General features: G+C 47.2%; 2 protein-coding genes across 2 annotated transcripts in view; one reads left to right on the forward strand and one right to left on the reverse strand.

The window, feature by feature from the left end:
* The first annotated feature begins 2895 nt into the window (after positions 1-2895).
* Positions 2896-4564, forward strand: LOC103915310 (chromosome unknown open reading frame, human C9orf16). The gene has a single exon (XM_009322119.1). It carries the CDS (start codon positions 2896-2898, stop codon positions 3184-3186), a length of 291 nt encoding a protein of 96 aa, XP_009320394.1. The 3' UTR covers positions 3187-4564.
* Positions 4078-11507, reverse strand: part of CIZ1 (CDKN1A interacting zinc finger protein 1) — a 19834-nt gene continuing 12404 nt past the window's right edge. Inside the window, exons 10-15 of the mRNA XM_009322200.1 lie at positions 11160-11244; positions 10434-10547; positions 9928-10107; positions 9201-9270; positions 7996-8117; positions 4078-5256 (exon numbers count right to left, since the gene is read on the reverse strand). Coding sequence (XP_009320475.1) covers positions 4651-5256; positions 7996-8117; positions 9201-9270; positions 9928-10107; positions 10434-10547; positions 11160-11244 — 1177 coding nt within the window. The 3' untranslated portion in view covers positions 4078-4650. The remainder of the gene's footprint in view (positions 5257-7995; positions 8118-9200; positions 9271-9927; positions 10108-10433; positions 10548-11159; positions 11245-11507) is intronic.

Here is an 11507-nt window from a genome sequence, read left to right on the forward strand (position 1 = left end):
GGCCGCGGGTCTGCCGGCGCGGGTGACGAGGCCCAGGCGTTCCCAGATGTTTTGCTGCTTCTGCTGGGAGCGGTGTCCGACGCTTTGAAACCGAGCGGGGCTGGGGTGATTGCACCCAGCGGTGGGGCACTGAGCTCCTGCCTGCTGCCTTGGGGGTGGGTTTTATTGTTCCTTTTCCTTGTGAAAAGATGGTTGTGTGCTTTTGGCGGTGTACGGGTGACCGAGGAGGAGGAGGATGTTCAGATTTTGAAACGCCAGGACAGATCACGTGGGCAGCTCTGGGAGAAGTAGTCATGGGTGGAAAAAGTGAATTTAATGCAATTAGCTTGGCAAATTCCACTTCTGGTGGAATTCGCTAGGTGTGACATTGCCGATACTGTCCTGTCCAGTTAGAAGAAACCATTGGAGGAAATGAGACAACGGCAGAGGTGTAATGTGTATGTATGGATCATTCTTAGAACTGGCAGTCTTTCAAAGAGTAAGCGCTTTGCTCCTCTTCCCTTGGAAGCGGTGAAGAGTTGGGCTATGCTGTTTCCCAAAACCCCGTTCAGTTTCCAGATGTGACCCACGCAGGTGAATCTCGTAGTTGCGGCTGTGATCCACCTGCAGTGGCAGGAGGATCATTTCTGCCCTGAAACACCCCAAGAGCGTTCACTGCTTTGCATCATCACAGCAATTTGTGTTTCAAACTTTTTAAAGAGCTAAGAGACACATTGGACGTGACGGAGAAAGTCACTAAATCTGACCTACATCAAGTCCCTGCGTTAAGTTGTTCTGCTTGTAATTAGCTGGGGCTTTGTGTGCAGTAGCTGGTCATAACGGTCTGTAGCTATTTCCTGGTCTGGTGGAGCTGAAGCCGTGGATCACTCATTTCCTTGATCTCAAATAGGAAACATTTTTGGCGATTGTCCTCTTAAGAATGCAGAGGAGTAAACAACACAATTGCCATACTCCTGGCCAACATTTTCATTAGGGGATGTGGTTAAGCTTCCACAAAAATACACCAGAAGACAATCAAATAAAATGTTTTTACAGCTTATTTTAAAATTGTTAAATTTTTTTCACTTCCCAAAGCTGCACAACTTATATAGCCTGCACTTGAGCTCTAGGCACTGAGAACAATTAGGCTTCTGCTCTGATTACAGACTTCTTGCCAAGCTGATGAATAAAGTTACTTGTCAGAAGTAGCTACCGTATCTGCTTGGGATCTGCTCACTGTTTAACCGGAACGTGGTGCATCAAATACTAGGTTGAAGTAAAGAGCTCTAACTCATGGACATTCAGGTATCACATACCCTGAAACAGGGTTTGCAAAGTACTGATAACTGCTGCCTTTTTGGAAAGAAGGTGTCTGTGGGATTGATTTTTAAATACATGGACATCAGCAGTGCTCTTGCTTATAATGCCACCTCTGCATATACCTCCGAGACCAAACTTTTATAAACAAGCTTAAATGCAGCATACGCAGTTCTCCAAAGAATTAAAGGCTGCAACACTGCTGTGAATGGCTCCAAAGTAGTATAAGAAAAGGAGGACAACTCTTTTTAATAATGAAACTTCTCCTTAGCTATTAAGAATGCAAATGACTGCAATATTTAAATATTCACAGTTCTTTTAAAGCTGCCAGTAATGGCAGTGCCTGGGCCTGGCATGCTGGGGGCTCTGGGCAGCCGAAAGGGGCAAAGTTGGGCTTGTGAGGCTGGGGCATTTCAGCACGGCTTGACCCTCATCCATAGGACAAGGGTGCCCAGAGCACGTCCTCATCCTCCTCACTTTCTCTATATTCTCCGTTAGCTCAGAGCAGCGCTCCAGCCAGGCACTGTGTGTGTCACGCTTGGCTCCGACGCTCCCCCAGCTGCTCAGAGGAGCCTGGTGGAGAGGAGCCAGCCCCAGCTGGTGAGGTGTGGGCTTGTCCCACCCACGCAGGCATCTTTCCGTGTCCTGCAGCCCACGATCCTCACAAATGTCAGCTCGCGGGTCACAGCTTGATGCCTGCCTCCCTGCACTCACTCAGCCCACGCGGCTTCAGAAAGGAACATGGGACTGGCTCTGCCTGGGGTCTCATGTAACCCCCCGGGGTTCCTGAGTAACTTGTCAGCAGAGGTTTATCATGCCTGGTTTTTCAGTTTGGTTTTTTGTTATTCTTTAGGATTGTGTGAATATTGCTTGGAGTAGTCCAAAAGCAAGTGTTTCATCACAGTAGCACAGCTATCTTCATCTGATCAACGGTGCTAATATGCATCACTGTGAAATTCCATTGTACTGAGGCTAACGCTTCGGCACTTCAAACAAATGCTGTGAATAAGAAACTGTACCTAGGGAACCAACTGTCAGGATCATCCCAAATGAGTTTGGTTTTAATGTGAAGTACCCAAAGCCTTAATGGTGCATGAAAATCCTGTGGCTGAACTTGGTGCCCCACACTTACCTCCCTTTAGAAATTAACGGTGCCACTACCAGCAGCTTTGGGCTCATCCCTGCTCCTGCCACAGCAATGGCTGTTTTGGCAGTCTGACCCCAGCCAGGCCCTTGTGAAGCACATCCCAGTCTGGCAGCCTTACACAAATAATTCACAGAATGTTGTAAACACTTTGGCACGCTGCCAAAATGCCTGCACCATCAGGAAAGATGATCCCCAAGGCAGCTAAAAAGGCTAACTTGTCCTTGGGGTTTATTTGGTACTGTTGCAATGCGGACCGTTGCGCGCTAGCGCTCAGCCTGTGGTCAGCTATTTATGTACGGCTGTCAGATATGTGCAGAACAGGTACCTTGCCTTAGATCTTGTTAGCGGTCCTCCAGCTTCCTATTGGTCTCGTTTGATCGGTGAACACAACACATGCAGGATTCAGTTGCATTTTACTTCGTGCACCCAGCTGCAGATAAGGCACAGCCAAAATGCTGCGGGCATGTTTTGCAAGAGCTCTCGCTGCCTTCGCTGACTGCAGTGACAATATACTTACATTGTTCAGTCTCTCATGTCCCTTCCTTTTAGAATATGCAGCAATAAACTCCATGCTGGACCAGATCAACTCCTGCTTGGATCACCTGGAGGAGAAGAATGATTATCTACATGCCTGCTTGAAAGAACTGCTGGAGTCCAACCGCCAGACCCGCCTAGAGTTCCAGCAGCAGAGCGAGCAGCAGAACGTGGAAGCTGACGTGCAGGGATCACAGCCTCCTGTCTAGTGTGCTGGCCACAAACTCTCAGTTGGTATCGCTAAGGGGACATTTACTGGTCACCGATTTAATGTAAAACTTGAGTAGAAGAGGTACCTCGTGCCTGTTACTTGTTCCTTCCTGTGGTTGTGTCCTGCCATTCACCTACGTGTTCTGTTTTTCTTTAGCTGTGTGATAGGTGCAAAAGCACACGGATGTAGGAGAGTTGGTTCTTTTCGCTCCCCAACATGAGCCTGGCACTGACACTTGGTTAAAGCTGGTTGTAGGAAACCTGATGCCATGCAGGTTGTTCGCAAGCAGGCCTTCTTCACAAAGAGGAAAAATTATCTCTGCTCTTTTGCGCTGCTAAATCCAAGCAAGAGTGTTATGGCTCTAGCCTCTTCCCTCAAAAAGCAGAGTAGGCAGGGGCTGTCCTGACTCTGGGCTTGCCCCTAAGTGTAAGTCTGGTGACAGACTTTGAGAGGGGGGTCCTAGACCAGCTCCTGCCTTGAAACTACAGCTTCCCCATTATTCACATTAACTGTGATGTAAGAAATACTGGCAGATGGTCCCAGATCACTGGACTCTTCTGTCCCCTTCCAAGACAAGCTACCAGGGTGATGTTTTTGACTGTTATAATTGGAAGCTGCCTAACTCCTTAAGCTGCCATTAAGGACTTGGGCTTTAGAGGGAGGCAGAGCAGCCTGGTTAGCCCCCACCACAGCATTAGCTATGCAGAGCAAAGAGACGGGGGCCTGCCTGCCGTGGGCTGTGAGCAGAGTCCTCCCGGTACATTACACATGAGCATTGTGGTCTGAAACTTTGTGGTCTTGTCAGGATGGCCTGGGGCCAGCACTGTGAAGCAAGTCTTACTATTCTACTTCTGTAGAGTTAAAGGAGTTTTTCTGAAAGTTAAAGAAGTTATTTATAAGAAATCTGTTTTATTAAAATCAGTTTGAAACAAAATTTGTTCCTGAGAGTCTCCACTGTGAGAACAGACTGTATGAAACCTTGTAGTGTCAACAAAGGACCGAGATGCACATTCTTGCCTAGCTTGGGACACAGTGCTTGTCCAAGAGTGTGCACCTTTGAAAGGAAACTGTTCTGAGGACCAGAACTGGGCACACTGTCTCCCAAGAGATAAACTTTTCCTCTGCCTGGAAAGGAAACGAGAGGAACTACAAAGAATTCTTAGTGAAAAATAAGTCTGCATCCATCTACTTCATTAACTTTGTGCCCTGTGGAAGTCATATTACCATCTTCTTTCAAGTTGAACAATCCAAGCCTCAGTCTTTCCACATAATTGCTGTATCCATCCCAACTGTACAAGTAATAACCAACACCATCCTGTATTAGACACGCTAAAGCCAGGCTTATTTTATTCTTAAAATAAAAACAGCAGTAAAGTTGAAGGTTTTTGCTCTATTAAAAGACTCAGAAAATAAACATTTCCAGCAAATATCATATGTAAAGGGCTCTCCCTTTAAGGCCACTCTATCTGGGTTTGCGCCTAGTCGAGCGTCTGCACCCAGCAGAGGTAAGACTGGCTGTCTCACCTTTGGCTAGGGAGGAAGGCTCTGCCGCTGCCTCCTGGCCTGTGTTTGCTGCCTCATTCTGTCCTAAACCCCCTCCATTCCCTGGATCCTGGCAGTCGTCTGTGCCTTCCCTTTGCCTGGCTGCACTGGCTTCCTCCTCCTTAGACACAGCATGTCCCAACAACTCCCCTACAGCGCGGGTCTCTTCAGGGAGTGGGCAATCGGCACTAGTGGTAGTGGATTTGCTCTCTTCCTGTAGATTTTCTTCTTCTACAACCATGATTCCACATACATCATCAGTCACGCTGGCTAGGCTTTTGCCCTCTGCTACAGAGGTGGCCAGCTCACCCTTACCCTCTGGAGACCTTGAAGCTTGTTCTTGCAGGGCTGACAGCTCTGTACCCTCCTTGTCTATCCCATGATCATCATTCATCTTCTTGCTGATATCTGCTGTTGTAGCAGGAGGCTGTTTCAGATCATCCAGCAATTGGGAGCTGGAGCCCTGGGAATGCAAAGGAGCCTCGGGGTAGACAGCTGTGGCACGATGCCTCGCTGCCTTGTATCTCTGCAAATACAAACAGACCAACGTGAGAGACAAGCCCAGCTCAGCTACTGTCACTGCAGCAAGTAGCAGCTGGTCCAGGAAAACCTGTACAAAAACAGTGGTGAGTGGCAGGGAGAATCTGCAGGGGCACGACTTGTCTCGGCAGCTCTCCTGGCCTGGCTGCTGAGGCTTTCAAGCAGAGAAGTGTCAGCTCCTGTGAGGAAAAGTGCCGATATTAAAAATTGAAGTCCCTCTCGCATTACTTGAGCGAGTGCATGGCAGACCTGTGGCTCCTGAGACAAAAATCATGTTTTGGCAACTGTTAATCTCAGTCAGACTCAGGACTTTGTAGATGTAACAGTGCAAGTGACAGCTCTTGCTTCAGCTACTGCCAAGACATAACTCTGGACATGTACCCTGGATACATGAAGCTATGCACTGCCCTCAGCTACAGAGATGTGATTTAATGTTTATCAGCTAAAGCAAGACTTAAGTTGAAAGCTTAAGGTTTTTCACTCTGCTGATACGATCTGTGCAGCCAGTGAAACTGTGGACAGGAACACTAAGATATCAAGAATATCTTCTTGTTACAACCTACTGAGGTTCGCTACAGAATAAAGATAAGCATATCATCGCTAAAATGACTCATTTGCACTAGCTATCATGATGAACCAGTAGAGGTCTGTAAAGAGATTAAAATGGCTACTAGCCATTTTCAAGACTGGATTTCAGAAAAACAGCAACTCTGTATAGCTATCTAGCATGCAGTAGGAATCTGGTCTTCAAGAGCCAGACAGAGCATGAACTAAAGGAATAAAACAAAGCTCCCTCTTTTCCACAACAGTTCCCTCCACAATCAACTCACTTTCAGCTTTCTGCTAAAGGGTCCCTTCAACTGGCACTAGCATCAGACCTGGCAATTTAAGGAAACTATTTTGAGCGCGCTGGCTTTCACCACTGCCTTAAGCAGTGCTACCGTAGTCTGCAATGTGGAATTACAGCACATCAAACAGGCAGCTTTACATTGTAATTCAGTTTATCATTGCAGGCTTGCTCTTGCCCTGTCCTCAAATAATGGGATATGCGCAATATCATAACACATTGGAACTAGATCAGTCGAGTCATAATGTTGTACCCAAACTAAACCAGGTGCGAGCATGCCAATTTGTTTTCAGAGCGATGCTGTGAACTGCCTCACCAGCAGACAATTCTCTGCTTTGAAACCCTCTGCTGAGCTACTCTGATGAGAGTACTCCAGAAACTGGCAATGATTTAACTCAGACTATGACAACCCCAAGGCACCTAGGCAGCCAAGAATAATAGTTATCTGCCTGCAGATATTTAAGGTTGGACTCTTGTCATAATAATCCCTCCAGGTCACTCTGGCATCCGTTTGAAGAGCGTTTGATTTCAGCTCTAAGTGGGCCAAAAGGGAAGCATACGCACCGCTGCTGCAGTTTCTCTCTAAGCTGATCTAAAATAAGCCAGGAAAACTGCAAGGCTGATTCCTTCACTCCTGAAATGACTAGCTGCAGGAGTGGGAGAGGATGAGCAACCATGAAGGAACAGCTGCGTTCTCCTGCTACTTGCCATTCCAAATCCACTGCTCTAAGTGCTGGCTTAGCACTGCTGGCTGCAGCACCCCACCCTTTCTGGAGGCAGTGATGGCTGACTAGGAATAATTAACCTGTCTGAAGACTAGCACAAAAACACTAAGATTTTTTTTTGTTTTAAACACTAACGAAAGCTGGATACATCTGCGGTAGGGAACCACAATGGCTTTTGCTGGAGCAGGTTTTGGGTGCAGGCAGAGGACAAAGTCAGTGTGGGAGCCTCCCTCCTTGCCAGGGTCAGGGAATACCGCTCTCCTGCACAGGCAGGGCGCAGGCAGTGGTCACGGGAAAGGGCAGAGACAGTGCAAGCCCTGCGTACCCACCACAAGGTACTAATCCAGGCCCCTCACCCCCTGGCAAGTCAACAAGGACAGAACGATGGAGGCAGATTCCAGGCCAGCCCAGTAGGAAAAGCTTCTAGATACGAAAGCAGCAAGGGGCAATATGGCTTCTTTAGGTTGAGCCAGTAAAGCAAAGGAACAGCATCAGTTGGCAGAGCTTTGTGCTAAGGAGTTTCTAGGAAAAGGTAGCAGACAGACAGACAGACAGACTGACTTCCTGTTGCAGGCTGACCCTGGGGACCAAATGGACTCTCACCAGCTTGTAGCTTCCATCACACAAAAAGAGTCTGTAATGTTAAATTTCCAGATTTCTAAGGTGAATACCTGATTTTACCAGGCCCCTTCGTGGATGAATCACACCTGCAATTTTGGCTAAAGGAGCTGTTCCTGCAGTATCGCATGAAAAGATGCGTATGTACCAGCTTTCTTTAAAAGGAACAGCCTCTGTCTCTTGTTCTTTCCCCATCTTGACCCACCAGTAATCTGTCTAACAGAGAAGAGGCCTAAACTGAACAACACACTCCACAGGTTCAGCAAGCAGAGCAGACACTCTGAGGAAGATTTCCAGCCAGAAATGGGCAACAAGATGACAGCAGCAGTAGCTGGGAAGCAGGACTGGACTAGTTTTAGATCTACAGGGGTGATGGGAGACAAACACAGAGCACACCAGGAGAAAGCTATGGCACAATGGACACCAAGGATGATGGAAATGAACTGAAGACAAGACGGCTAACGTGGTGGATTCGCTGAAGAGACACGCACGAGGGTAACAAATGCCAGGCCATGCAATCGCCAAAGGGTCTAACCTGAAAGTTCTCAAAATGCATCAGGGACTTGCAGTGTGCGAGCCGGGCAGCAGAGTCGCTATGGTAGAATTTGTGACACAGCCTGCAGAGGTAACCTGCGACGGGGACCAGAAAATCCAGGCCTGCGAAACGGGAGGGGAAGGGAAATCACAGATCACATTGAATGGAACTCAAATAATGAAAGCATGTTAAAAAGGAAGGGGAGGGGAGGGAGAAAAAGAAAAGTGGAAAGCTTTGCTTCTGTTAATCAGGGATTTGCAAGATGACTTGCTGAATATCTCATCTTACCACGGAATGGCTGTGTGGTTGATATTCAGAGAGAAATCTGGCTGCCAGAGCAAAGAAACTACACAGAGCATTAAGGGGAAAAAAAGGAAAAAAGAATACAATGGAAAACTACAGAGAACATGTGATCTAATGTAATGGGATCAAACCAAGCAGAAGACAGCAGGCGCGCAAGAGGAACACGCAGAGAACATTCACAGCATGAATCATTATTCCATCTGCCACACGATAGTGGAAGGTTACAGCGATATGGAAGATTGGTGTAAACAGAGCTCTCCTTGGGCACAAAACAGCCTCTGCAGAGCTGCCCTCCTCACAACACGAGTGGCCGTTAGAGGTTTGAAGTCAGAATCGCTTACAGGGTGGGGACCAGAGACAGCCATCTGGAGGCAATGCTGCCCACCAGTCCAGCAACATGACTGAATAATCACTAGGTAGAGCGTGGGGGTTCTGAAGCAGAGGAAACATGCACAGTTTGGGCTCTGGCAGAAAGCTCGATACTGTCAGTACTGCTCAGTATCTCTATACAAGCTGCATTTCTGTTGGAAAGCATTCTAATCAATATGCTTTCAGACTCCATCTTTCAAGAGCATCCCTCATTTGCTACCTACTTTCTTCAGTACTCCTGCCCTACTCGTTCCATTTCCTACCTTAGTAAGGTATCTGGCTCTTGTCCTTTCTTCTTCAAAGCAAAAGGCAGCTGACAAACATCAATCACATCCGTATGTTTTATCACACCAGTAACAGAGCAACATTTGGCCCTTTCTCCACGCAGCAGTGACCTGCACCAGTCCAATGCAGATGCTGGAGCACTATGGCCCAAGAAGTCATTACAGCAGTAGAGAGACCATCCTCTCTTACAGATACAGCATGTGGCCAGAGAAGGCTCTGCGGGCCTTTGCTTAACTGTGCTTGCTTACCATAGGCTGTGTCTGGACAATACTTCTCGCTGCCTTCGTAATCCTCCAAAGACACTTCCTTCAGCCCAGTCTGGAAACCAAAAGAACATTAGTGCCTACTGTATCTATGCCAATTCCCTTCCTGGGCTCTTATATTTTTCTGGTAAGCTTGGGAGCAAAACAGAGGATTCACATACCAGAAAGAGTTGCACAGCATCTGGTTAGGGTCAGACACAAAACCCAATGTCAGGAGGCCACTTCATTACAAGGGTTAAAAATACTCCTTGCACTCCAAGCCTGAAGTAGCTTAGCCATGTACCTCCTTCTTGGTAACTGTTCTCTACTGGGAGAATGATATTTATCAAGATAAACCTCCACACATACGCTTGCTGTGAGACCAACCTGCTGCTGGGTTATTCAAAGAGACTATGTCAATGTCCGTCAGAAATTGTTTCCCTTGAATAAACATTGCTTATGCTCCTCAACAACAAGGTAATGTTTGAAGGCACCAGTAGGAGCTGTACAGCACAGCAGAAACACCCTCCTGCGTCCCACACATAGTGTCTGATTCTCTTATGCATCGTCCTGTGCTCTGGAAGAACCCCAGAGCCCTCAACCCTCCTGCTGTAGGGTGCAAGGTTGACTGGACTCCTGAAACCCTGAGCTCAACCACCCAAGACCAACTAAGTCACAGGAGCCCACAGCAGATTCTCAGATAGATCATTCCTTCTCCTTTTGCAAGGCATACCTGCTTGGCAGCAGAATCCTCATTCTCCATCAGCACTACATCAAGGTCTTCCTCCTCACCAGTTCCCCCTTCCTCCTCCTCCTCCTCCTCATCATCATCTTCAAAACAGCCAACAGCATCCACTGTGATCAACTCCTCCGAATCTTCTGGGCTGCCCAACTCCTTCTCCCCTAGCCTCACCTGTCACGTACAGAAAAGAAAGGTCAGATGAACTTTGCACTCTCTATTTAACCAAGGAAGACCCCAGACTCTGAAGAGGCTGCAATTGATGAGTAGAAGGGACTGCCAGAGAGGCACAAAGCTATCGTGCTTCCAGACACATCTAACTCCTTGTCCCTTTTTCACTCAATTTCTTTCAGCTCTAACAATCGAAGTCCAGCCAAAGATGAGAATTAAAACAGGGTTAGAAGAGCTGCACGTCTTCCTTTCACCCCTGCAATAGTCAGGGAAGCAGAAAGTTAACCTGCTCCACAGCGTAGCTGCCTCCAGTCCTGTGCAGTTATTACCTCTTTGGCTTTCTGTTTGTGCTCAGGGGACTTCATATGCTCCACAAACTTGCGAGGCGTCTTGAAGTGGCGGCTGCAGACAGTGCAGAAAGGACGAAGCGAGCGTTTGGCCAACTAAGGAAAGAGGGATGATCCAGTTAAGTCACAAGAGGCACCACTTTGGAGAAATGCAGATAAATCTTGAGTGAAACAAAGTCACAGCCCTGCATCTAAAACAGGGAGATCACAAAAAGAGAGTCGTCTTTTCAGCAGAAAGGACTCCCTAGCTCTTATCTGCCAAAAAGATGGAAAACATGCAGAGCAAAACAAATGTGGTTTATAAAAGGTGTTCTGGCACTTCTCCCCTAGAAACCAATAAATATAATGACCTGCCTAAATTACAGCTTGAAAATTTACAGGCTGCCCACCAATTCCTCCATTCAATTGATTAGGTGAGTATGATAGGCCATATTTATTGAGAAAAGTCAAGAATTATAAACTAGAGGTGCTTCAGGCCATACTGACACAGCATGACAACTGGAAGCTCCAACAATGCCAGTGTTCAGAGGCAGGAGGTAGCATGGCAGTGCCCTTCGACAGTGAGGATGTTACTGGCAGAACTTTCTGTGCATCTCTCCACTCCAGTCACTTTTCTTTTGCTGCTTGGGGAGCAGGAGATGCTAGAAACTTCCACTCAATCCCCACAAAAGGTCAGTGCAAAGATGAAGTCCATGCTATGGTTGTTACCTTGTGTTCTTGGGTCCTGCGATGTTTGATTAGATCCCCTGTGAAGTGTATCTGACAAGTGTTACACCATCGCTGCTGGGTCTCTCTGAAGTGACAATGGATATATCTGTAAGTCACACCTTTTTACATTCTCCACGGAATACTGCAGTTTGCAATCTGTTCTCGGCATTGTTTTGCCCAGCGTTCCTATCTTTACAGGTTCAGATTTATCTTCTCCCCTTCCCAGCCATTTATATAGGTTGCTTTAGCTCATGCTGACAGAAAAGCACCAGTTAAAACAAGAGTCCAACCTGATCTACTGTATTAAAAACTACACAGCAGGTCTAAGTCAACACTGGTATCCTTCAG

This window comes from Pygoscelis adeliae, unplaced genomic scaffold (assembly GCF_000699105.1).
Source record: "Pygoscelis adeliae isolate BGI_AS28 unplaced genomic scaffold, ASM69910v1 Scaffold114, whole genome shotgun sequence".
Lineage (NCBI taxonomy): Eukaryota > Metazoa > Chordata > Aves > Sphenisciformes > Spheniscidae > Pygoscelis > Pygoscelis adeliae.

What these genes read in the sequence shown, in the direction of transcription:
- LOC103915310 (XM_009322119.1), top strand. Translation starts at nt 2,896, where the DNA reads ATGCTGCGGGCATGTTTTGCAAGAGCTCTCGCTGCCTTCGCTGACTGC.